Source organism: Uloborus diversus, unplaced genomic scaffold, assembly GCF_026930045.1.
Source record: "Uloborus diversus isolate 005 unplaced genomic scaffold, Udiv.v.3.1 scaffold_153, whole genome shotgun sequence".
Taxonomy (NCBI): Eukaryota; Metazoa; Arthropoda; class Arachnida; order Araneae; family Uloboridae; genus Uloborus; species Uloborus diversus.
The window spans coordinates 176,809-204,452 of NW_026558243.1; the positions used below are offsets into that span (position 1 = coordinate 176,809).

At 34.2% G+C, this 27,644-nt stretch overlaps 1 protein-coding gene across 1 annotated transcript in view; it reads left to right on the top strand.

Annotated features, from left to right (window-relative positions):
- The first annotated feature begins 9,784 nt into the window (after nucleotides 1-9,784).
- LOC129233059 (fructose-2,6-bisphosphatase TIGAR-like) overlaps nucleotides 9,785-27,644 on the top strand; it is a 68,711-nt gene continuing 50,851 nt past the window's right edge. The window contains exons 1-2 of the mRNA XM_054867140.1: nucleotides 9,785-9,879; nucleotides 23,559-23,596. Coding sequence (XP_054723115.1) covers nucleotides 9,848-9,879; nucleotides 23,559-23,596 — 70 coding nt within the window. The 5' untranslated portion in view covers nucleotides 9,785-9,847. The remainder of the gene's footprint in view (nucleotides 9,880-23,558; nucleotides 23,597-27,644) is intronic.

A 27,644-nucleotide genomic window follows, 5' to 3' on the forward strand; every position in this document is an offset into this window, starting at 1 on the left:
TGGACGAATGGGGCTAGATTCAGTAGCGCCATCTGTAGTATACTGCCGTAAGCACAAATATGGTATCCGCACATTTTATCAAAATTTAATTACTGTCGCTGGCCGGTCATTAGTAGTTTAGTTTACCTAAACCTCAAGTTTTTATTGGTTCATTTGCGAACGCAAAATATTAAAAAAAGCTTTAGGGTATAATTGGTGCATATTTCTAAGGCAAAGTGACAAATACTAAGCCTTTAATGTAGTATCTGCGCAGTTACCCGTTTTTTCCTAAGTTATTATGTAGATACAACTTTTATACCCTAGTAAAGTATAGCATATTTATAGTAATGTAGCAGTTTTTGTAGCAGAGTACTTAAGTTTAGTTTAGCTATTAACTGAATAGTTGATAAAGGTCAATAATAAAAACTAATAAAATTTTTTATAAATGTTTAAATAGATATGTGTTTTCTAGTCGAACTCAGTCAGTTGATCGCTGACAGTTAATGACGTCAATGGTGCACCAACCGATGCTCCATGGAACTAGAGCCGCACAGGCCGACGCATCAGCTTTAGTTTAGCCATTTTGGATCGGATTTTTCATTGCTGCGCTGCTAGGGTTATCCAGGGACGTAACTAGAGGGGGGCAGACGGGGCTCGTGCCCCGGGCGCCAGATTTTGGGGGCGCTAAACTGACTAAATAAATGCTTAAATTTAATTTTTTAAAAAAGGACAAGTTATTAGAAGCCCCCCCCCCCAAAAAAAAAAAAAAAAAAAAACACGCTGTGCAGGCGCTGGCAGTAAGTTTGCATGGTTTTATCTGGATAAAGAGTGGGAAGGATAGACAGACAGAGAGAGAGAGAGAAAGAGGGCGCAGTAAATAGCATGAATGTGTTTTCTCAGAGTGACCAATACTTGTTATAGCTTATCTAAGAGTTTTCCTCTCGGAGGAGGAATATGGGAGCTAAGCTGAGGGAAGTACACACCAATACAAAACAACGGAAATGCTCATATGTCCTTTTTCTACAATTAAACGTCATAAAGCTGTAAACATGATGTCTTCCTTTCAGCATTCGCAATGACGAGAACTTGTCTACCCCACCCCAAGGGCCTAAGGGAAAATCGTTACATTGTTCCCTTGGCCGTAGCCCATGGCTTAGGAATTGGAGCCACTATCTTTACCCAACAGAACCATTCTCTAAAGAGTATCTTCTCGCTCGTATCACGAACTTTTTTCTGCTTTTTACTCCGTTCTCAGTTTTTTTTTTTTTTTTTTGCTCATCTTGTATAGTTTTAAATCAATTTTAAGATATGTCGAAAAAACTATGTGAAGTTGAATTCAGAAAGAGAGTGAAAGACCACGAAAAAGAGGCCCCCAACAATCTTCATCTTATTTATCATCGTGGTTAAAGGTTAAATGCTAAAGACGTTAGGAGAGCAGGTAAGGCTTTGTTTATATAATTTGAATGATGTAATACAAATTTGTTGAATTTTATAATTTTTCTCATTCTTGGAAAAAAATCTCTCACTATAATAATGGAGATTCAATTTAAAGTTCGGGAGGCTGCCAATTTTTCTTTAGAAAATACTAGGGTTATTTTTAAGATAAACTGAACTAAAACGATGAATTTTCGACTTAGTTTCCATCTATTTTTTCCACCCACACAATATTTTAAATATGCTTAAATCATCAACGTCAATCAATGTGTCAGAAATCAGCTATTTTTTACGGCTCTAAACTTGAATTTTTCTTTGGTACTTTTGATGCATATTTATAATTGCAGAAGAACCTCGTTTATCTTGCTTCCGGTTAATCCAGATCTCCGGCTTATTCAGATCAAATTTTTAAAGTTAAAAATATATTTTCACTGAAATGATATAATTCTAAATTATGATAGCCGGAACGAAACTGTCAATGTACCAAATATTTGCTATTTATTTTGATTAAATACACAACTCCTGCATAGGACGTGCAATAAATTATAGTCATCTAATAAACAACATGGCATATTTGGAGTGTCATTCCTACACCACAGCAGCTGAACTATAAATGATTAAGTGTTTGCGAGTAACAATCCTTAGTAATTTTGGTACAGCGTTTTTTGCTGTTATAAAATATAAGTCTGCTTATTTACGAATGTGTTTTACAAATTACCCGGATTTTCGTTATCCGGATTGCCTTTGGTCCCCGCTAGTTCGAAAAAATGAAGTTGTACTGTAAATGAAAATAACCTCAACTGAAAACATATAATATTTAACATTTTTAAGATATGTGTTTAAAAAAAAAAAAAAGGTTAACAGAAAGAGTTTTGATCTCAAGCACATTAGGTTTCTGTTTTTCTATTAACTGTTTCTCAGCTGTGTACTATATACCAGAGTTGGGGGACGTGCGTCCTTCATAAAAATTATCTTTTGTAATAATTAATATTTAACTGTACAGACTGCGAAAATTTAAAATGTGTTGCACATAAAATTATTAAGCTAGAGTTTAAATAAGATAATCTGTCCTTTTGAACTATAGGAAGATGTCAGCTTAAAGTCAGGATAAGCCAAGTATAGTAATATTCAATTAATTTCAAGTAAGAAACAAAAACAAACAACCTACTAAATTTTTTATCTGATTTAAAATTATTTCACGCATTATTGCGATATGTTGCTCTTTTGTAGTTGAATATTGTTATTTTTCTTGCGAATTTCTTTATAGTAGTATATTAAAATACTGAAAAACAAATAATTGAAAATCTTTGTTTTATTGAAGTTATAATTTTTAATTTATTTTCTTAAAGCAATGTTGCAACAAGTTGTGAATTACTCTCTTGTGGAGAAACAAAAATATTTTTCCTTGAATAACTTCGTATGTCAAATAATAAATAAAATACTTAATGACTTTTACCCCCTATCGCTATTTTTAAAAAAGCAATACAGTGATAAAGCTATATAAAAACTTATAATTACGTAAAAGTCGCATTTATAAGGCTTATGGCATTATAGGCAGCGGATTCCTTTATCACTGCCAAATTCAAATATGGCTTCCAGTGGTGAAACGATTCAAAAATGAAACCAAAAGGAATGTTATTTATCTATTTGTTCTACTGGTTAAAGTACTCCATCACGGTGTAACGAAAAGTTACATTACAAGACATGTATGAATTGCAAATGCATTTTGTGTAAAATTCGTCCTTGACTCATATTAGGCAGTAAGAATCGAAGGGATGTAAGTGGACACTTTCAAGTTTTGAGTAAAACGCGTATAGCCTAGGTAGGCTTTCATTGATATTTTTTCTAAATCATGCTGTACAGCAGCACCTACCAGGGCTACTAGTACTATCTCTTGCCCCAAGACAGAGGAGGGGTTCACCTACTATGTATACTGGTTACCTATCTCCAAATTTTTAATTTTGCCACTTGCATCCCTTTGCTTCGCACTGCCTCAAATGTAACCGTCTCTTCCGTGATTCTGCTCCATTTGCGTTGAAATTTGATAGAATTAAATTTAAGATTTATTTAAGATCTTGATTTTAGGTTTAAGTTCTTGTTTATTGTATATAGTTTACCATGTGGTGCGTTTAGCTTAATATGATATTCTGTCGTGCATATATACTGGAGCTTAAACACCCACTTTTTAGTTTGTAGTTTAATTTTTTGGTCTTTTGACCATACGTATTGAATCCTCCACGGTTGATGAGATCTTGATTTAACCTTTCAACTTTTTCTATTAATTGCTGCTTGTATTTTTCTTTTTCTCATCATTATTATTCTTAAGAATTGCTTAAAACTTGTTATTTGGCTTGCATATTTTATATATTCACTTGGCTTTTTATTTTTGCTGCGTTGCGCATCTATGGGCTTTTGGGTTTGGTCTTTTCAATATTCTTCACTTGTATTATAATTATAATAATTATATGTATGTATGTATGTATATATGTATGTATGTATAGGGAGCGTGTATTTTCTCTTTAATGTACGTGAGGGGCACTATTGTGGACGTTATGAAGTTTCTCGGAGATTTTTTTTTTTTTTTTACTTTGTATGGGGGGGGGGGGCGCCGAAACGAGGTCTTGCCCCTGTTCGAAAATGATCTAGTTACGTCCCTGGGGTTATCACAGCAAAGTTTCGGGTTTCGCCAAATTTGCTGAAAATAATACTTTATTTAAGGTGACACAGGGCTTTCAAATTCGCGAAAATCGATCAAAATATAGTTTTTTGGATTTTTACATAATAAAATAAGAGAATTCTGTCTGAGCAATTTGGCAAAAAAATTTTGTCAATCGCTGCAAAATTGGCTGAGTTATGCGCATTTTTGTATATGACCACGCCCCTTTGTTTACATTTCGCGACCGCTGGAGCAGCTGTCAAATTTAGTTTTGTTTCCTGCTTACTTGAGCTCTGAATGATTTTATGAACTTTCAAGCAATAAAAAAGAACTTTATCTAATTACTAAACTTTATTTTGAGTTTGTTAGTTGGCAACATAAATTAACTGTAACTTGTAACTGTTCTCAACCGTTTGTTTGTTTACAAGCTATTCTTTGGAGCGCGATTTTGATATTTACTTCTGCTAGTTTTTCGTTATTAGTCAGCTTCGGTAGTTTTTGTTTGTTATTTTGTTTTGTTTTGTTTCTGTTGAATTATTTTGTTACGTTTTTATTCTTCATTACGTTTTGTTATTTCTTTCTGTGCCATGCATAGCATTTGTTCTCGTTGGCACAAACCGAAAGGTCATATGACCAAGCGAAAGAAGACTTTGCTGAACAATTTGAAAAAAAAAAAGTGTTACTGATGTAACACATGCTACTTCCGCAAATTCGGAAGAAAATTTTGAAAGCAGTTCATCCAGGGAAAACAGTTCGCCAATTTCAAATCCGGATTATAAACTAATTGATTTGTGTTCTTTGAACAATCTATTGAAAACTATATCATGTACTGTCTGCAAATCTCTTAGTTTAGAAATTTGTTCATCTTCCACATATGGATATTCTTCAAAATTAGAGTTGCACTGCACTACATGTGGTAATGTTGCTGGCTCGTCTTTTTCCAGTCAACGCTCTGACCCTAGTCGACGCTTCGACATCAATGAGAAAATTGCTCAAGCTTTCGCTGAAATTGGAAGGGGTCATGCTGCTTTAGAGACGTTTTCGATGGTGTTGGGGATGCCAGCTATGGACACAAAGTCTTATAGAAACTGTTTTAATGCTCTTGCGAAACTGAAGTCTCAATTTAAGGTTGATGTACTTCAAGCATCACGAGCAGCAGTGAGGAATACGTACATGGAAACAAATCCACAACTCAACGATGACAGTGTCATGGATATATGTGTGTCCTATGACGGAACGTGGCAGAAGCGTGGCCACACCTCATTGTATGGAATAGGCATTGTTATAGAAATTGTGACAGGCTTGGTAATAGATTTTGAAATACTATCCAAGTACTGTCACGATTGTGTCCTCACAGCCAAAGACCTCGGGCAGGACACTGCAGAGTTCGAGGCATGGTACGATGCCCACAAAGAATATTGTGAGAAAAATTTCAGAGGCACTTCAAACAGCATGGAGGTAAGCGCTGCTTTAATTATTTGGCAGCGTTCCATACAGACCGGCAAGTTTCGGTATACCAGTGTTCTTGCTGATGGCGACACTGCAACTTTCGAGTCAATAAATGCTGCGCAAGTTTATGGTGCTGGTATTAAAATTGAAAAAGAAGAATGCCTGAACCATGTGGCAAAAAGAGTTGGCAAGGGACTTCGTAACAAAGTCCAAGAATGGAGAACAAAAGGTGTTACACTTGGAGGGAAAAAAATAGGGAGTCTGACGGACAACACTATCACCAAGCTTCAAGGGTTTTATCGCAAAGCTGTGAAAGATAATGCCCCTGATGTCGAGCAAATGAAAACAGCTATTTACGCTACACTGTTCCATTGCATGTCGACTGACAAGAAGCCCCAGCACAGCAAATGCCCTCCTGGTGCAGAATCTTGGTGCTTTTTCCAAAGGGCATTAGCTACAGGCACTACTCCAAAGAAGCACTCAAAAATGAAGACTGTTTTGAGACAAGAAATTGTCGAAAAAGTTATTCCAGTGTACCAGAGGCTAGCATCTACAGAACTTCTTCTGCGGTGCACAAAAGGAAAAACGCAAAATGCAAATGAATGTTTGCATAGCTGCATTTGGGCCAAATGTCCAAAGGAGGTTTTTGTGTCTAAGAAACGTTTGGATATGGCTGTCACTTCTGCTGTAAGTGACTTCAATTTAGGATGCGTTAAATCGCTGGAACTTGCCCGTGATATGTACAGTGAAAATTCGAAAGTCATCGCCGAGAAAAAGGACAAAAGACGTGCCTCGCAAAAGAACGCGAGACAATCCACCGAATTTCGGCAAAAACGGATTGCCAAAAAATTCAAAAAGTCTTCTGAAGCTATCAAAAATAGCAAAAGGGAAGGAATAACTTATTGTGCAGGAGGATTTTAACATGATGCATAGCTCTTTTAGACATTTTACTCAAAGTATATTTATTTTGCTGCATGATATTTTCTTTGTATGTGGTAACTTTGTACAATGAACCCTTTGATTGTAAAACATTACGTCTATTTATGAAAACTATGCGAAACTAAAAAAACTGAATTTGTCGCTGATTTTTCAATTTCATTAAAATATTTTGCTATAATGCTCAGTCATGTATTCTGGATTAAAACATTTTTCAATGTTAAAAACAGTCTGGTTGGGTTTAGTTTTTGTGATAAATTTCAGCGTCAAATATAATTATTATTTTATTTATTTAATTATTTATTTATTTATTTTTTTTTGAACATTGCTCAAACAGTAAAAATATTAATAACCTTTTTCAATAATTAAGAATAATAAAAATATGTCGTGATCATTTTTTGTAGGGATTAATTAAAGTTTTTGTAGCAAATATCAAATCAATCCTTAGAAAATTAAAATTTTCAAAAATGACATTGATAAATTACAATTTTCTTCTAGAATAGTGTCCAAATCAATGAAAATGTTGTATTGTTATGAACTGAGACTTCTTGAAGTTTATCATTTTATATTATTTTACAAACATAAACAAAAATTTTTACTTTTAAGTAAGTTTTTTTATATAAAAACTAAAAATTCCCTTTTTCTCAAAAGGTAATATTACGTAAGATAACCCTTGCAGATATTAAAGTGCGCGCCTCAATTTTAACACTATCTTTCTGAAAATTGAATAGTAGCACTATATGAATGGCTGGAAAAGTTTGTCGGGAGCACTTTTTCAGTTAATTTTCATTGTCATTGTTTTTCAAAGACATTTTTGACACTATACAGGGTCTTTTTTTGCAATAAATAGTGTAATATTGTATCTTTTTTGATTTAAAATATTTTAAAGCAAAAAAATGATAAAATATTCCTAACAAAATGTTAATACAAGCTTAAAAATAATTTAAAACTGCAATTTAGTGTGCAAATGTAAAATTCTGGCGCGCACTTTGTTTTAAATAATGGGATTTTTTTTAAATTTTAAAATTAAAAAAAAAAATTAATTATTGAAGTATTGAAATTAAATTTTGTGAGTGTGTTTAATAATAGTAGACACACTGTCTGATAAAATTTCAGGAAGTTTCATTGAAAAATAGAAAATTTAGAAATGTTAGCCCCGTGTCGCCTTAATAAACAATTCACGTGCCGCTAAGAATCGCTTGCAGTGTACAATCACCAAACTCGATTACTCGCCAGAAAAGACAACCTAACACGCGCTCCGATCCAAAAAGGCTGATCTTAAGCTGATGCACCGGCTCGTATATATTATTTTCGGCAAATTTGGCGAAATCCAAAACTTGGCTGTGATAACCCTAGCAGCGCAACAATGAAAAATCTGATCCAAAATGGCTAAACTTAAGCTGATGTGTCGGCCTATCTAGATAGCGGAACGATTTTGGTTGATAACGTAGCTACTTGCACAGATGATTAATACTTATTATTGCTCAAAAATGTCAATCAACCAGTTAAATCGACTGCTAGCGCTATGCCAACGCGTCTGCGACCTTTTGTCTCATCTAGGAAAACTGTAACCGATGCTGGCACGTCGGTTACAGTTTACGTATGAAGTTCAAATAGAAATTCTGATGTTGCAAAAATGGGAGATGTATTTTTAAAGGTTAATAAACTAACTCAGCCAAAAACATTATTGAAAAAATAAAAAAGCGTTAGGGGCTAGATTCGGGGCTAGGTGCTAGATTTTCTTCTTCGGGGCTCAACGAGCCGAAAAAGGGCTAGATCTAGCCCCAAAAGGGCTAAATTGGCAACACTGTTTATTGTTACTATAGAAACGAAAGCATGTGACATCAATAGCCAATCATTGCACGTCGGACTTCGCTTTTCTGACTTGGAGTTGTGGACGATCCACAACCCATTCCCGACGAAGTCAGGCAGGTTTTGGAGGCGCGAAAACTGGTTTTCGAGCTCAAAATGACGTCAGATGTCCGAAAGCGGGAATCGTGTAAATCGGCACTTAATTTAAAACTTTCACATAAAGTAAATCTCAACTTGGCAGCAATTGTAACCAGGGGCGGACTAGTACGTTCTCGAACCTGTGCGTCTTCGTGTACCCTCCCCCCTTTTCTTTTCTCCGTCGATCCGGGCCTCCCGATGTGCGTGCGCCCTTTAGGAGTCAAGGTTGGCGCCCTCTTGGGGGACCCAGTCAGCCTCTGATCGTTTCCTTCACACTACAGCCAAGTTAGCTTTGCCCCAACTATAGAAGATATGAGCAGAACCGAATTTTGCTCTACGCGGCTCCTAAGCAGAGTTGAAATTGCTCCCCACCCCTTCAAAATAATTAGCGGTTTATCGCCAAAAATTTGGCGACGGTTTAAATATCTACGAGGGCCGTGGTAGCCTGATCGGTAAGGCATTGGACTCGGGGCCGGAGGGCCTCGGGTTCGATCCTTGTTGGTCGAAGACCCACCGTCGTCATTAAAGGGGACTGGGCGACGTTAAATATGCTCGTGGTCTCAATGTCCTCCAAGTGAAATGATACCTCTGGGGGTGCTAGTACCAGGTAGCTATTAGCTCTTGGACTAGTTTTAAATTCTCATTAACTGCTCGATCCGGTGATGGTGCTGCCATCTATCGGTATATAAAATAATGGAGGTAAGGCACTCAGTATGCAGACCTCGACATAAATACAGTTGAAGTAAGTTGTGACTCTGAATCGAATCGAAATATCTACGATATCGAAAAATAACCGGATTTTGGGCCCCGGCAATATTGGGCACAGTATGCTCGGCGCCCAAAGTTAGCGGCGCCCAAAGTCCCGGCGCCCAAAATGCTCGGCGCCCAATCTTCCCTTTTCGGATCTAGAGTCCCTATGATCTCTCTAGTTAAGTGAGCGCTAGCGAACCGGTTCCCATGTCTATTTTTCGGGCGGATTGCTTTTTGGGTCGAAACAGAGAGATGAAACTCGCAAACAGTCGGAATTGCTTGAGTGACGTCAACAATTCGACCAGCTTTCGCTTTCCGCCCGGACGAAACTTCGCCGGCTGTTAGTTCTAGCAGATGGAGTTTAACCGTGTGAATTGAAACACTGGTGTTTCTCAAAAATTCTTCTTTAATTAACGAAACACATCTTTTAAAAATATTTTGCTCTCAGAAGGGTTATAATAAGCAACGAACGAATTATTCATTTAAGTAATACTCATGATCCGTATGCATTACGGAATTGTCCGTACAATATACGGATGCCTATATATATACCATTGCCAATTAAAAAAAAATCTTTCCCGCTACGTTTTCTGCACATGCGCTGTAGAATGTCCCTTTCTTAAGCACACGGGCTTCTAAAATCTAGTGTTTCAGTGCTAATGATTTGGAATTTTTGTTTAAGAATAAGAAAACATGGTAGTATTTGCATTAACTTTGATTAGACAGTAAGTATTTCTTTCATATGGCTCCATACTTAAAGAGTTTTGATTTCTGCTTGTGTTCTTGATTTTATTCATTTAGTTGTATTTTTGACAACTTGAGTACTACTCACATAAAAGTTGAGTTTACAATCGAGCACGCTAGAGGATGGTCAATTCGTTTGCTTAAGTTCAACTTGAATTAACTTTCTTGAGTTTTGATGTGCTGAATATTTATTTTGCTTTATTTAATCTGGCAGTTATTCAAATATTTTTTCATTTTATTTATTTTCCAATTATATTGTATTTTTGATTTTTAGAATGAATCATATGCTGTTAGAATTTTCTCCTTAGGTTTTATTGTGTCTTTGTTTTGCTCCATCACATATGTACTAAATGCTTGTTGCTATTGATTTTTGACACTGTAAGGTCATTAGCAAATATTTTTATAAAGCTACAACTTTCAACCAATTTGAGATAAAACTGTGTATGTATTTGTGTATAAAAATGTTATTGAGTATGGTAAAAAATAAACTGAAGACTTCTTATGCACTTGAGATTTGCAGGAGTTCTTAACATAGTTTGTTGCATGATATCTAAAAAGCAATTCAATTGGTTTTGTTTTCTCCCAAAAATTATTGAATGTTTGAGGTTTTTCTGCAAAGTAAAATTGAAAAATAGGGATTGTTTAAATTTTTTTCCATTATAAGCCGTCACTTGGCTAATTATAGTTCTGGCACTAATTGATAAATTAATTAGTGCATCATTATAGTTATAACCGAAGTTCGTATTAGAGCTTGAGATAGCGCTACACCTGCGACTTTTGCTAAAATCCCACTCAATTAAAGCTCTTTTGCATGCTGTTGCCACTGTTCCTCATTGGTGAACATACCTTAAATGGATCACTAAATTTCTCATCTCAAATTTTTTCTCTTTCAAATTTATTTTAAGAGGACATCAAGTATAGGGCTAGGCTATGCATAGCAAAAAACCGGTTACATACTACATCATTAAATCATTTTAAAAATTTTCTATAAACCGATGCATCGATACCGGACCAACTGCTAATCCAAACACCGATGTATAGACACCGGCCTATGATTGTTGCCGTTTTAATCTCTTAATTGTTTCAAAACGCTGGTGAAAAAGGGGGTGCAATGGTGGGACGTCCCTGCAACCTACTAAAAATGTTCTTAGTCGACAATTTTTTTCTGACGATTCGATAAATTTGGTGACCACCAGTCTTACATACTATAGACGAACGCACGAACTGCGTTCGCAGAAAATTTTTGGCTCTGCAGAAATTTTTTTTCAAACTGCTACCGTTGATTTAAAAAAAAAATATATATATATTTTATTTTTTTTAAAGGGAATTTTTAAGAAAATCCCAGAATTTATTTCTGTTAAAGCCTTTCTCCAAAAGCATTTTAAATCACATGTGTAAAAAAAAAATAATGGTTTTGGCAGTTTTTCAGTTGGTGAAAAATAAGCAAACTATATGTTATTGTAAAAAAAAATTAAATGATGTAATGATTTAAAGCACTTTTTTTTTTGTCTCTTTCATATTTGAATATAAATTTAATTTTTTATTCAAGGGTGAGTGAGGCAAAATAATTATTTGCAGAAAATTTTCCAGTTAGGATTTGTGTTCGCAGAAAGCTTTTCATTTTATCTAAGTCTGGTGACCACTGAATTTTTTTTTTCTTCTTTTTTTGAGTAATGAAGTTTAATGATTTTTCTCATTGGATACAATGTTTGTGTTCATGCTTGTATTTTATAATTCGGTAAAGTTCAAAGTAATTCGGCAAATTAAAAAAATGCCCCCTCCCAAACTAAGTTCGAGGAGAGTCTGTGTAGAAGGATCATAAACAAATAAAGAACTTCACTTTCCCCAAAACTTGGAGGAAATGCAATTTTTTTAAAGCTCTTAAGGGGAAAATAAATTGACGAACCAAAAAAAAGCGTAAATCCTAAAACAGCAATATAAAGATTGCATACACGAGTTTTGATACTTCGAATTACTTGCCCAGTCAATGAAGGTAAAAAAATAGACTTTGTCGCAACTAATTTAGGGAAAGCTGAATTTTTGCAGGATGTTAGTACACCAAGTATACACTAAAAAAACACAAAGTCCCGACCCCCACCCCTCTTACTTTCCTCCCCACCCCCTCCGAAACATTGCAATAGCAGTACTATGATTATACGCTTTTCGTGTCGCAAAAAATATGGGGAAAGTTGTTTTTTTGCAGGATGTTAGTGCTTAAAGTATACACTAAAAACCACAAAGTCCGACCCCCACCCCTCTTGCTTAATCCCCCACCCCTTCCGAAACATTGCAAGAGTAGTACTAAGATTATACGATTTTCGAGTCGCAAAAAATAAGGTTTTTTTTTTTTTTTTTTGCAGGATGTTAATACTTAAACTATACACTAAAATAGTGTTCCCGCTAGGCCGTTTTTGAAGGGCGCAGCGCCCTGCCCTTTTCCATATCAGCAGAATGCGCCCTGCCCTTCTTTTAGGTCGCGAAATGCGCCCCGCCCTTTTCAAAAATAAGAAATTGCACCCTGTGTTTTTAAAAAGATGCCTCAACCATCGTTTTGACCTGCCGCGATATCGGGGCAACTTTATTTGTCCAGCAATCGTCTGCAAAAACGCTCATGTCTTATCCTTGTTCCCAGAATTTCACCTTGAAAACGGCCCCATAAAAAAAAAGGGAAGCAAATACCTAGGCAAAGAGGGGATGAGATTCTCAGAATTCAAACAGGCTTATCAGTAGGAAACAAAGGCATGTTCTTCCTTCTACTGAGGGTGGGTATTTGAAAGGTTGTGGGAAGGAGTAGGGTCCTCTGGAAAGGGAGTGATCTTTGTTTCATTCCTTCCCATCCTTGATCTTCTGAGAATCAACAATGAGAAAGGGAATAGGACAGTTTCCTAACATTTCAGCCCTTTGTGTCCGTTTTTCGTTTGCACGTGGAAATTAGGCCTAGCTAATTTTAGCACATTGCTAGTGATTGTGTAGCAATCTTTTCACATCTGTTTCTGGAAAGTTAACTTTCTGATTGTTTCCTAAGAAGAACATAGTCCAAAGCTTACTGGGCTAAAATGCAAGGGTATTTTTTTAATATCTTAGATTTTTAACCCCCATCCCCAGCCCCCGCCCTAAAAACCGTTTGAAATGGAAAAATATCGCATTGACTGGGCGTTCATTCAATTCTTTCCTTTTTGCTAAGAATTTTTATTATCTTTTTATATGTGTTGTGTGTGTGTGTGTGTGTGTGTGATTCATATAACAGATTATTTAAAATACTTATTGACACAATAAAAACCATACTTTTGACATACTTGTGCTTTTTTCTAACTAAAATGATCTTGCACTGTTTCTTTTTCCTCTATAAATATTATACAATCGATTTTTAAAAAAATCACAAAATTAAAATGCCGATGTATTAAATTTTCACAAAAATTGTCTGAGATAAAAATCTTAGCTTGGTCCAAGCTGCTTATGTATTGCATTTAGGAGCGCATACATCTGCCAACACATTTGTGTTATGAATTTGAACAACTCCAAGACTAGGAAATAGAGCTCAAATAAAGTCTTTTTAGTTTTGCAACTTGCTACCACTGCATTTTGAAGCACTGCACATAGTATTTTAAGTTAATTATTCTATTTGAAGTGTAGTATATTTAAAAAAGGAAAATTTACACTCATCACGATTTTGATGTCTACTAAAATACTCAATGGCACAATGCACATTACTAGGCAGTTTCTTTGGTAGAAAGGGGAGATCAGTAATTAAACACTGTTCTTCTTAAATTGAAATTCAAAGGGTTTTGAAATGCCTAGAATTTTTTTTACTCTTATAGGTAGTTAAAATTATGGCCTGAAAAGTGTTGAAAAACACCCAAAGCCAAGTTTCAGTTTTTGCCAAATGTTCCTATGGCGTCTGGAAAATGTGCTTAGCTTAGTTGGCATTTGTATGGGGGGGGGGGGGGGGGTGAGCTAACCCTATTCTGCAGACAAGTGCGTTTTCGGGATGAAATCATATTTAATACTAAAGTCAGTGGTGACGGCGATCGAGGGGGGGGGGGGGGGGGTGATTATGGTGCAGACTAGACTGTTTGAATTTTTGCAAGGTGTTTTAAGTGTTATTTCTCCTCTTAATTTTTTTTTGGGGGGGGGGGAGCGCTCAGTACTTTTTGAGTGGTGCATCATTGGTCTTGGGTGGGGGGGGGGGGGGACACCGCGTTGAAATAGTGCCCTTTTTAAAAAAAGTGCCCCTTTCAAAGGCCAGCACCTTGCCCTTTTTTTTCCTAGAGTGAATACTACACTAAGAAATCAAAGTCCCGACCCCCCTCTTGCTTCCTCCCCCAACCCTTCCAAAACATTGCAAGAGCAGTACTATGAATATACGCTTACAACTCAAAAATTAATGATGTTACCGGGAAGTTCCTTTTTTTATTTCATTCCTAACAATACTATAAACCAGTGGAGCCAAAACTATGGCACGCGGGACACATCCGGTCTGCAAAGCTGATCCATGTGGCCCGTTGTTTTAAAAGATTACAACTCTAAAAGGCGATTAATGACAATGTTACAAATTAGGAGCCAAATATTTAGAAATAGGTTCCTGAAAAACAGGTTGTATTTAACAAAATATACATCAAGTAATGATGACAACAATTATTGATTTGCAAGTTTCCTTTTCCGTATTTTCTCATTTTATTTAAAAAAAGAGTAAAATATTTTGAAATTTTATATGTGTTCTAGCCCACGAAAACGATTTTACTTGTATGCGATTGTTTACTCCTGCTCTCGGGAAGAAAATGTTGGGGACCACTCTTATAAACAAATTATATTACATATACTTTTTATGTAGATAGCTCAGTTTCACCATTTTAATAACTTAATCATATACAGAAAATTCACTATAAAAAGTAACTTTCACAAATTATATCTTTTTATCTATATACGTCTTGGAAAGAAATGTTTGGACAACATTTATAGGTAATAATGTAATGTCAGTCATTTAGTTGAAATGGAGTAACAATATAATGACGTTCACTTTGTTTTACTACCATTGTACAATTTTTTGTCACCAAAGTTTATAGTTCGTTTGTGTCACTGATAGTAGTCTGCATAATAATGTCAATGTTTGGCTAACTACTTAAGTCTTGCATTAAATAAATCAGGAATACTGTAAAACCTGTCACACACACACACAAGTTGACCACCCTTGTAAAATAACCACCCGTCTAAGTTGACTGCTTTTTTCAGGTACAGAATTAGTCCTATATCATATGAATTAACCACTATAAGTTGACCACCTGTTTAAGTTGACCACTAAAATAGTGCACCGCAAGTGGTCAACTTTCACAGGTTTCACTGTAGTATATTTCAACTGATTATTTCCTCGCAGCAGATATTATCAATTTTTAATATTACTTTTGGTTATTATTTTTTAGTTTTTTATAATGGGTCATCTTATAATATTTCGTTGGTTTGGTCCAAAGATATTGTTACAGTGCATTCCACTACAGTGTCCACACACTGACGTGCAATCGAATCAAGCTTTACGACAGATACAGTTTGTAACTCATAATGTTTTACAATTGCAAGATATATTAGTTGGAGAAATTGACTTAAAGCAGAGGTAATCGCCATGAGCTTAGGAAGCAGTCTGTTACTTGAAGTATATTGACAACCCGACTCTTCTGGGGGAAGTTTAAATCCTAACTAAGTTTGAATCTGGTGGTAAACCCTAAAAAGATGTTGATAAGCAGCATCTGAAGTTGGAGAAAGTTGTGGTAAATCAAAATTTGTCTTTAGGGATATTTTTGCTATTACTTGCTTATACACAAACTTTTATTCATACTTGGTTAAGTTTTAAACTTCCAGCAGAAGAATGGGGTTGGCAATATACTTCAAGCAACTGACTAAACTGACCTAAGCCCATAACAATTACCCTTGCTCCAAATGAACTTCTCCTGCTAATAATCTTGCAATTGAAAAACATTGTGTGTTACAAACTGTAGTCATAAAGCTGGGTTTGATTGCACGTCTATTTGTGGACACTGTAGTGGAATGCATTGTAACAATATTTTTGGACCAAACATTATTCTGTAGACTATCAGCGACAGAAACAAATTATAAACTTTTGTAATAAAATATTGCATTTCCGTTGTAAATCCTTAAAGTGAACATAATTACATCGATGCTCCATTTCAACTAAATGACTATTGCGGATCATCATTGTATTATAAGTTTTAATAAGTTTTAATAAGTTTTGTTCAAACATTTCTTTCCAAGACGTAATTATAAAAAGCTGTTGTTTGTTGAATTTATTTTTGTAGTGAGTTTTCTGTATGTGGTTAAGTTAGTAAAACAGTGAAACTTAGTTATCTACATAAAAAGTGAATGTAACATAATTTGTTTATAACAATGGTCCCCAATCTTTTTCTTCCCATAAGGGCCACAGATCATACTAAAATCGTTCTCGCGGGCTAGAGCACATATAAAATTTCAAAATGTTTTACTCTTTTCTAAATGATGTGGAAAAATACCAAAAAGGAAGGAAAATTGCAAACAAATTTTTCTTATCATAACTTGATGCTTCTTTTGTTAAATGCAACCTGTTTTTCATAAACCAATTTCGAAATATTTGGCTCCAAATTTGGAACATTGTCATTAATAGTACTCTTCGAGTTGTAACATTTCACAAAACAGCGGGCCACGTGGATCAGCTTTGCGAGCCAAATGTGGCTCACGGACCATAGGTTGGGCACCACTGGTTTCTTATATTGTTAGGAGTGAAATGAAAAAAGAAACTCCTCAGTAACATGATTAATTTTTGAGCTGTAAGCGTATAATCATAGTACTGCTCTTGCAATGTTTCGGAAGGGTTGGGGAGGGGAGGAGTTAGAGGGATCGGGACTTTGTATTTCTTAGTGTGTAATTTAAGTACTAACATCCTGCAAAGGTTCAGCTTTCTGTTAATTAGTTGCTGCACGAAAAGCGAATAATCATAGTACTGCGCTTGCAATGTTTCGTAGGGGGTAGGGAGAAAAACAAGAAGGGTCGGTTCTTTGTGTTCTTTTAGTGTCTACTTTAGGTGCTAACATCCTGCAAAAATTCAGCTTTCCCTAAATTAGTTGCGACACAAAAAACGAATAATCATAGTACTGCTCTTACAATGTTTCGGGGGGGGGGGAGAGAAAAACAAGAGGGGTGCGGGTCGGGACTTTGTGTTTTCTTTTAGTGTATACTTGGTGTGCTAACATCCTGCAAAAATTCAGCTTTCCCTAAATTAGTTGCGACACGAAACCTTTATTGACTGGGCTATACCCCTTTTTAAATGCAAGAAGATGAGATTGCTTCCTTAGGCTCGCATCATTTTGCATTGAAAAAATAATTTCATTTTAATCTCAAAACACATGCCTGTAATATTTATTGCTATTTTTCACTTTAAACGCAAGGTTTTTATTTTTCTTTTCAGAATTTCTTGCTAGTGCTAGAATCTGTTCATAGTATTTATACTTTTTCATCTTGAATATATTTTGTAAAATTTAAGCAAGCAGTTATGTGTAAAGCTCTTTAAAAAAAGTACATTGTGATGCATCGTAACATCACCATGCAAGGTTGGTAATCAGTGGCGGAGTGGTTGAAAAAATCGGCCCTGGCATTAGGAGATGAAGCGGCCCCATAGCTCTTATAGATATTGAATTTTACCTAACAATTGGGGATATCACTTAAATATGAGGAAATTATGCTTAACAACTAAATGTGTTTTATTTAAACAAAATTTAACAGGTAGGAGCACTTCTGCGCTTTAATGGTGAACAAATTGATACATTATTAGCTAAACCTTATTTTGGGGGAAAATTGTGATTGTAATTGTCCATTTAAGTATTTTTATAATGTCCGGAACTTGATTGAATACTTTCATAATGATAACACTGCTTGGCTAGTATGTCATTTTCTGCAGTCATAACAAGTATAACTAAATTGCCCTGTTATATGAAACTTATCTAGCGATGTTCATGGGTGAAAGACTAGGCCGTCTTAGAACGTGATGGGTTCTTCGACACAAACATACATTACTGGACCCTGTCAGAAACATTCCCTTTTTTATACTGCCATACCCTGACGACCCCCAGACTCGATGCGAGGGCCAAAACCTGGTGGGAGGGGTCGAGTACGAACTTGGCAGCCCCTAATTTTTTTTCAAACGCATGTATCAATACAAAGAGAGAGAGAGAGGACTTAGCTTTATGGCTTCTGGGAGTCATTAAAGTATTAGCAATATAAACTTAATGGAAAGATTAAAATTGAGTCTGAAATAGGGGGGTCCGGGGGGCTTCTCCCAGGGAAAATTTTATATTGCAGTCTTAAAAACTCAATTTTAGACAATATTTGGTGATGTTAGGGGGGGGGGGTAGGTTCAGGATTTCTCCTGCTGCAATTCTTCGGAAGTGGAAATCCAAAAACAGAATTTTAAATTATTTTCGAGTATATGGTATGAAGAGCGGTTCCGGGGGCTCTTCTCTGAAAATTTAAAAAATATATTAGCTCTGAAAACGCCGTTTAAGAAGATCTTTGGTGATTTTAAGTCGAGATAGATTCCATTCACCAGAAAATTTTCAAATTGAAGTCTTAAAAGCCTTTTTTGGTAAAGAGGAAGGCACCGGCAGTTTCTCGAAAGTTATGTTCCGAAAACGAAATTTTTGCTGACCTTCAGTGATGTTAGGAAAAAGAGTTTTCAGGCGGCTCACCCAGAAAATTTTCGAAATTTAGGCACTAAAAACGACATTTAAAACATTCTTCATTGATGATGCCGAAAGAGAGGAGGGGGCGGGGCACTTTCCCAGAAAAGACCATCTTTGGGAATGTTAAAAAAAAAAAAAAAAATTGGGAGAGGTTCGAATACTTTCCTCCAGCGAATTTTCGAAACTGGAATTCCATGTTATGGCGGGAGTGGATTCGGCTGGTCTCTTATGAAGTTATTCAAAATTGAAGCCCAAAAATTTAAAATTTACACTATCTTCGATGATATTAGGAGGAGTGGGGGGAGGTTCTGGCGACCACCGGAATTCTTTCGACATTGGTGTTTATCAACTTATTTTCTTTTCAAACTGAGGGGACCGAAAGCGTGAGTTTGTACAGCGTACAGAATACTTTATGTTTCGTCAAAAAATGTTTGAAACTCGCATTTCGGCTGTCTTAGACCTTTGATTTGATAATCTTAATAATGTAGAGTCTTTCATGCTCCTCAAGGTATTTTAAGATTCCATTTTTTAAAATAATTTTACGGGAAAAATATTTTGTCACTTTTATTCCAATTGTTATAAAAAGGGTCGCCAAGAGCAAAAGCGGATCCAGGAAAAAATGACATAGGCCAATTTTTTCACAGGCCCCCTTCTATACCTTTCACCATTAGGATATTTTACTCTCTTGCGCGAGTTCAATTTCGAGCCGGACCCCTATTCTCCAACTAAGCTGACATGACCTGACGTCGACCCTTGTTGTAAGTTGCATTTTATAGCGATTGTGAATTGTCATTTATAGATAAAAGTATCAAAGAGACCAAACGTATTTAACTTATTACTACCGCTAAGGTTTTCCTGTTTTTTTTTTCTTTTTTTTTTAAATTTATTCATTTATTTTTTATTATACCACTAAAAATATATTGGCAACCCCAAGGCCAGACTAACTAAAAGTGAGGCCCTAGGCCCACATTAATTTGGAGGCCCTCTGAAGACTATGCAGTGTTTGATTTACATTTTTAAAGCATGAATGCACTTTTGGAGACCTCTTTGTCTAATCACACAACTATGTATAAATCACTTATGTGCATTTATGAATCCTCTTTGGGCCCCCTCATAATCATGACCAAGTAAATTCGTTACTGGCAGAATGATTAAAAATTCCCCTTCAAAGAAGTTTTTTTCCAATTAATGTCATATTTTTTTATTTTTAAAAAAATACATGTATTTTTCATATCGTTGCAATGCTATGCAAAAATGTGGTGCACGTTAGGGACATGGAACTCCAGGCCTAGGCCAAGTTAGCCTGTGTGGTAATCAGGCCCTGTGCACCCCCATTTCAGAAATTCCCCCTCCCTCCTCTTGGTGGAGGCCCTTCCTCCCTCCCAGTTGTAGTTAAAGAAGGAGTTACTTTTAAAGTTTTGGACAAAGCATGTTCTCAAGTACCTGTATACAGAGCTTCATTTCTAATGAAAAAAAATGTTTCCCTATGTTCTTCAGGACACATTCATTGTTCTGAATTTTTACAGGAGTCAAATCCGTGAGCTGTCATTATACCTCAATACTCAAATTTTAAATTGGTAGCCAATGGCTACCAGATGTTCACAAAATGGTAGCCAAATCTCAAAAAATGATAGCCAAACTTTATTTTAGTTTAAATTATTTAATTTATTTTATTACGTTTATTTATTTAGTATGTGTGTATATGTCATTGGCGTAGCAAAGAACGTTTCTTATAAAATAATAATTAAAAATAAATAAGTAAATTAAAAATAATAAAAGAATAAATAAAATAAAAAGCGAGCTAAAAATAAAAAAGGAAAAGAGGGTTGAGGAAAAATTTTGGAGGGGGGGGGGATCGAACTTGGGGGGGAACGGGCACCCCTGCCCAGATATTATTTAACACATCTTTTGCAAACTATAATCTGTATTAATTCATCTTTAAGCAAAACACATCACGATAAAAAAATAAATAAATAAAAATATTATTATTATTAATTTTTTTCAGCTTTCAAAACTTCTAGAAACATCACAACTTTCAACCAAAACACGAGTTAGTTCCTTGATAAAGAAAACAACAAAATACCAAAAACTTGAACAGAATGTAAAACCTAAACCATTTGCGATTCTACAAAATATTTTTTTGTTTTTACAAATGCATGCAGAATTTTATAAAAATCGAAGCCTGAGTGTCAAAAAATGAATAAATAAAAGAAAAGTAAACAATATAAAGCAAAACGAAAAAAAACAAAAAATGAAATAAAAGATCCAGCAGAAGAAAAAAAGGGTTTCAGCCGTATTCTTTCCACCTTCTCTAGACGCAAGGGTGCCATTTTTGTTAATATTATTTATGTGTTTTATAAATACGATTGTACTTCTCGCGGCGCCATTTTGAAAATGCAGGACGCCATTTTGAAAATTTACCGCGAAACTTAAAAATAACTTTTTTAAGGAGAAATAAAGTAAATAAACGGATATGTCCTCTCCTCCAGGAGGTTGTATATTTTAAAAAGGAAAAAAAAGGAAAAACAAACAATAAGATTAAAACAAAAAATCAAAAATCTTGCAAAAAAAATTTTTTTTTAGCGATATCGTTTTTACCTTGTCTCGGTGCATTTTGACTCAAAGGCGCCATTTTTGTTTATTCATATGTAAATCAAATGTACAAGATTAAAATTCTTTTTATTTTGGAAAGGACATTTTCGTCTTAACTGGTAAAAATGAACAATGACAAAGCGACGCCATTTTGAAAACGCGTAGTTTAAAAATACCGCAAAACGAAGAAATAGCCATTTGTTAAGGAGAAATAAAGTTGAAAAATGAATTTAAGATCAAAAAAGCATAATTTACTAAATTGGTGTATAAAATTTGTGTATATTTACGATCGCGTGTAAAGAAAGCCGAGTTTTCAAAATAGCATGTTCAATAGCAATCAAAATTTGCCGTCGTGATTGCGATTTTTGTTTTCTATTCAGAATATGAACACATAGCACAATTAGCCACAATTGGACAATACTCCCCCCCCCTTCCCTCCTTCACCCCCGGCGATCCGATAGCCGAAAAGAATTTGGGGAAAGGTCATATGTCAAGACTATAGGTCAGGGAAGGTTGCATTGGCGAATGGTAGCCACATTGGCGACTGAAGTGAAAATAATGGTCGCCAAAATTTGAAAATTGGTCGCATTTGGCGACTGGCGACCGCGAGTTTTGAGCTTTAGCTGTCATACAAATTAAGTTCTATCCTAAGGTACACTTCTTCAAAATCAAAATGTTTGATTTTATCTTACAGTAGACAACAACCCAGCAAGTGATAAAAATGTTATTAATTTAAAAGCATATGTTAGGACTAGTGGTGTATAAATAAATTAAAAAATAATGAATGCTTGAGTAGGGGGGTTGGGTAATTTGGGTTTAAAAATGACCAGTAGTGGATTTTAGGGAGGGGAGGCACAAGGAGCCTGCCCACCCCCTCTTCCCCAAAGGAAAAATTAATATAACTATATTTCTTTTTTTTTCATTCACTTCTCTATATAACATGAAGAAAGGTTTTAGTTTTTTAAAAAAGAAGACAAAAGGCACAAATCTTATTTGAATAAAAGCATTTTTGTTTGCTAAAGAAGTAATACTGGAGAATCCAGAGCAGCAGTTTAAATTACTAGTTTGGAACTCAAAGGAACGTAATACTGCCATTCGTCTATTAATTCTTCTTTGATAGAACCAGTAATTGACATTTAAAAAGAAATGTGTGAGGATGTGCCAAGAAAAGCACTATGAAACATTGGAATGTGGGGTGTGGGGGGGGGGGGGGGAGAGTGCCATCTCCAAAGAAATTTTAGTATCCGCCCCTGAAAATGACCTACTTAAAACTTTCTAGTCCTATAAAAAGTTTTCTTTTGCCTTACTTCAGCTTAGCATTGGGATTTTCCGGAGTAGTTTTCTACAAATTTAATGTTAATGGATTCATTTGCATATAAATGGCAAACATAAATCTACTAAGCCCAAATTACCCTATAGAAGGGAGGGGTCATAGTAATGATTAGAGAGCAAAGCATGGTTTTAATAACAATCGTTACTCAATGATTTCAGACTTAGCTTGAATGTAGGTACAATAATAATGGGATAGATACTAATTTCGATAAGTATTTTAGACTGAAGATGCTGCAAACATAGCACAAAATGATAATCGGTTTTTGTACGGTTTTTTTTTTTTTTTTTTTGTTACAGAACATTTAAGCAAATTTGAAAAATCTTTCAATTCATTTTTAGCATGTCTTAAGTGGTGAGGGTGCACATAACTTCCTATTTTTGTAGTCTAAATAAAATTATTTGTCATTCTGAGAAGTAAAATATAATGTAGACAGTAACACTTATGAGCGATGGACTCATTACATTATTTATTGTAATCAAACGAGATTTCTTACAATATGCTCGGATGTTATGCTAGCATGGTTATGCTAGCATGGTCCCTAGCACATATCTTGCAATAGGAAAAGTTGCCAAGTAAGGAAAAGCGTAAAAAAAAAAGTGCTAACGAAGTTTTAAGCAAAATAAAATGTTTGCATTGAGAAGGAAACAAACTTTTTCATAACACAATTGCAGAGATTTAAAAATAAAAGTTTTAATTGGAAATATCTGGTCTTTCAAAGCATTTGTAATTAAATGTTAAGTTTGTCTTAACTTAACCCAAATTTTGATAACAATTATTGGTAATGTTTTAAAGCATTGTTTGGTTAATAAAATAGGTTTATTTACAGTGAAAATTATATTGTATCGATATTAAAATACATAAGTTGACATTCATTATCCTGGAATTTTTTCTAAAATCGAGTGGAAAACCTGGAAATGTCAGGGAATTTCATTCTTGAACTTCTGTGGCAATCCTGTTAGTCTAATTTGTTTAGATATTTTAGAAGTATATTTTATTAACTAAAGTTTTATATTTACAGTGGTGAAACTGCTCACAATAAAGATAATGTCATACAAGGTAAGCAATTTTTATAATGCATTCAAAAAATTTTAAAATACATTCACGCCCAATCCAAAAAAACGTGGACATGAGAATGAAAATTCAAATTTCATTCAATATGGTTGAAATTTTGCATACACACTGTTAAAATTATACTATTTCATATTTTATTGAAAAAAAAATTCATTTATGCCATTAACATACTTATTTTAATTACTTAAGTGGAACTATATTAGTGCGAACTAGACTGCACCAAAACTTCTTATGTTGCATGGTCTAATACAGCTGAACAAATAATTCTACAAATCTATAAAGTTTCACACATAATCTGACATTCATTAGCAACAGTTTTTTCCTGAAGAGAAATGTCTACAAATCTTCACTACAAAAGGTAAGCATATTTAATAATTCTTAATTATTGTGTCACACCAGCAACAAAAAGATACATTTATATTTCCAAAGAAAAATTCATTTGCCTGAAAGTTTTGAAACTTTGTATTCAAAAATAGTTTACTAAAGTACTTTGAATAACGAACAGAAAAAAAATTAATGTTTTAATAGGAGTTATTAAGTGTTGCGGGTGTGACAGGTTCCTGTTACGGGTATGACATTTAGTTAGTCACACCCGCAACATCTTTTTAAAGTAAACACAAATGTAATCCTGGAAAGCATGTAGATGACAGCATCAATGTTTTACCTTTGACCTAAACTTTGACCTTTGACTTATTTGTCTAGACCCCAGTAAATTCAAAATTAGTATCTTTAGAGCATGTGCAGTTGAATTTATTCAGTTTGGTGTTCTATATTATTGGTTCTCCTAAGAAACATTTTTATATTTCTTGATTTAAAATGAAGACAACTATTCAATAAAGTAAGAATTTTTTTTAAATAAAACTTTAAAAAACCAAACAATATTTTATCTTTTTTAATATGGATAAAAATGTATAATTTTGCTTTCAGCATTTGGCTTTTTTTCCCCTTTACTTTTTAAAACAAATAATGTAATATTAGGGACAGATTATTTTTTACTTCAAATTCAAAATAAATATGAAATAATAAGAATAGTAATGAAACTGTTATTAAAATATTTATTAACTTTGTATAAAATGTTGTCATTTAAAGTTTCAAATGAATTAAAGCTTAACGTTCTTAATTTCATTTGAGGTTAAAAAATTCAAAGAATTTCAAAAAAAAAAAATTAACATGTTCAACATTATATTTTTGGACTTGTAGTGCTATATTTATTCACTTTAAACATTTTTTTTTTTTGCAGAAGAATGAACAGCACTGAAAGATTCCGAAATCATCGTAAAAAGATGAAAGAAAACTCGGCTAAATATTCGGAATATTTTCAAAAAAAAAGGGAAAGAAACAAAGCAAGAAGAGAAATTAAGAAAAAACTTAAAAAAGTACATCTGTGGCCAAGAAAGAAGAGAAATCGCAGAGGCAAAAACAGAAAGAGAGGCAGAGGAATTGTAGAGAGAGAAAGAAGTCTTCGACAAAAGTTGCCACACCATCTCCAGCTGTAGAAGCAGAGTCGATGGGAAGTTTTCGAAGAGCTCAAACCTTTGGTAATGCAATTCATAGACAGATACAATCTTCCATTAATGTCATACGGCCATAAAGACTACAACATTAAAATTGCTTGGTCATACTTTGCTAGGTCTCATGGGAAAAGTAGCCGTGGATGGTGTTGGAGCGGTAACAAAAAAAATGGTGTCACTTGTTGTTCTACAGCGTAGAGCAACAGTCAATTCTGCATCGGATTTTGCCATTTGAGCAGAAAAGGCTCTTAAAAAAATCAGATTACTTTATTCTGCGGAGAGCGACATCACAGAAGATGTTGTAAAAATGCTTGATGCACTCTGCGGCCATGTACAAGCTGTACCAAACTTACAATCGGTACACCATGTTGTACCGATCGATATAGGTACAATTCAAGTGGCACTAACTGCAGAAAGTGCACTGAAGATAGTTTCATTACTGCCTTAATCGGAAGGATCTCCCGTGGTAATATAAATGTCATTGGAGATTTTGTAGAATTAGTTTTAATACCACCCAAAAAAAAAAAAAAAACTAAGAAAATTTTGTTGGTCAAATCAAGCAAATCGATGGAGAAGACATACAAGAAGTAGAATACTTGGAAAAAAAAAACAACATGTATACATTTGGCCCAATCAGCCAGACATATCATGGGAGAAACAGAACGTTGTAATAAGAATAACTAACACCCCTGAAATCATCAATTCTAGATTTCGAAATGAGATTTATGTAAAAAAGTGTTCCTTAGTTATTTGCAATTTCTTTTATTTATTACTGTGTTAATCATAAAATGTTTGATAACTATTTGTGTATGTTGTTATTTTATTGGCCACACAAGTCACACCCGCAAGGGCAACTTTGAATATTTTTTACAGTGAAAATAATTGAGAGTATTTAAATTTTTTTATAGAATAATTACTTAAGTATTGCTGTCTAACATTAAAAAAAAACAGTTCCATGGGTCGATATAACTCAGAGTTTTGAATGTCTTGATCGCAACGTGAAAATGCATGTCCTTTTTATATCACACCCGCAACGGGTAGAAATTAATTTTTTGAAAAATAAATAAAATATCAATCAACTTGCAAATTGGCATCAATGTACCTGCAAGTGGTCTTTATTGAGAAATACAGAAATTGAAACCTATACCCTAAAATATTTTTGCTGGTGACAAATTTAGTTAGTGTAAATGTCACACCCGCAACTTTGGATTGGGCATTCAGTTGAACTTGTATTTGCATTGAATTGTAGTAAATTTTCTTTAACTTATTTTTTCTTTTGTTTAATTGCTAAGAGATTTGGCAAGTTATATTTAGATATTATAACATATTAACTGGTTTATTCCTCTGCAAAAGAAGCCAGTTTATGTAATGGCTTGATATTGATTGAAACTTCTGTTTGTGCATTGGGGTGCACATCAGGAAAAGTGACCAAAGTGTTAACCGTGGAAATTTTCGAATTTCTGAAAAACAAAATTAATATTTTTTAATTAACTCCAGTGACAGATTTTTTTAAAAATTAGGGATTAGGTCAAGGAGAACATTTATCCACATTTTAGGACGGCTGTATTCTTGAACTTATACAGGACTTCAAAGGGTCATTCCATGTCAAATCAACCAATCACTCAAAATGACCATCTCAGATTTTCATGAAACTTTTAGGGATTATACTGTTTGACATTCTAAATTGAGATCTACTTTTAAAAAAAACCTATCTTTTTTGGTTAATGAGTTATTATTTTTTTAAATGTGTAAAAACTCATGTTTTTTTACTCATCTGTTGTGCTTAAAAATGCTACAATTTTAGTACTATGGGGTCAATGCAGTTGGTTAACAGCTCATTTTAAAGAGAATTGCATGAGCTTTAATTTGACATGCAACTTGCATATTTCTCTTAAGTTTTTAATTTTTTTTAATTTTAAAATTTAGAATTTAAATTTTTTAAACTTAGTGTCCTTTAAAAATTTTGAAAAAAATATGTTTTTTAATATGTTTTAATAAATACATCCTAAAAATTTCAGAGTGGGGACATGATGGGATCAGCAGTTATAGCAAATAATGCAATGACATTTTTTTTGTAAATATATGTTTTTTTATTAGACATTTTTTTAGATTATTTTCTTTTACTTTTCTAAAATAATATTTTTTTTAATTAAGCAATTTCTAATTTGGCAACATTTTATTTCAAAATTATGATATAAATTAAAATATAATTAAAAATTAAAAATGAAATGCATTAAAACCATTTAAAGAACAGGCAGATCATGCAGCAGCTTGTTTACACACGTGTTGAAACATTCCCTGACATGTTCAAACAGGTGTGTGATGCATTAAGTCCAATAGGTGAAGAAAGCTGTTCATTCTTATTCTGGCTTTCAAATAGTAAAGTAGGTTGTGTTTGATGTATTGATAATTGTGCTTTTTTAAATTTTGCTTAATTGTTTGTTTTTCAATAGATGTTCTCATATTTTAATAGTTATAAAAGTTGATTACTTTAAAATATTTTTGTGCAAATTTTCAAGAGT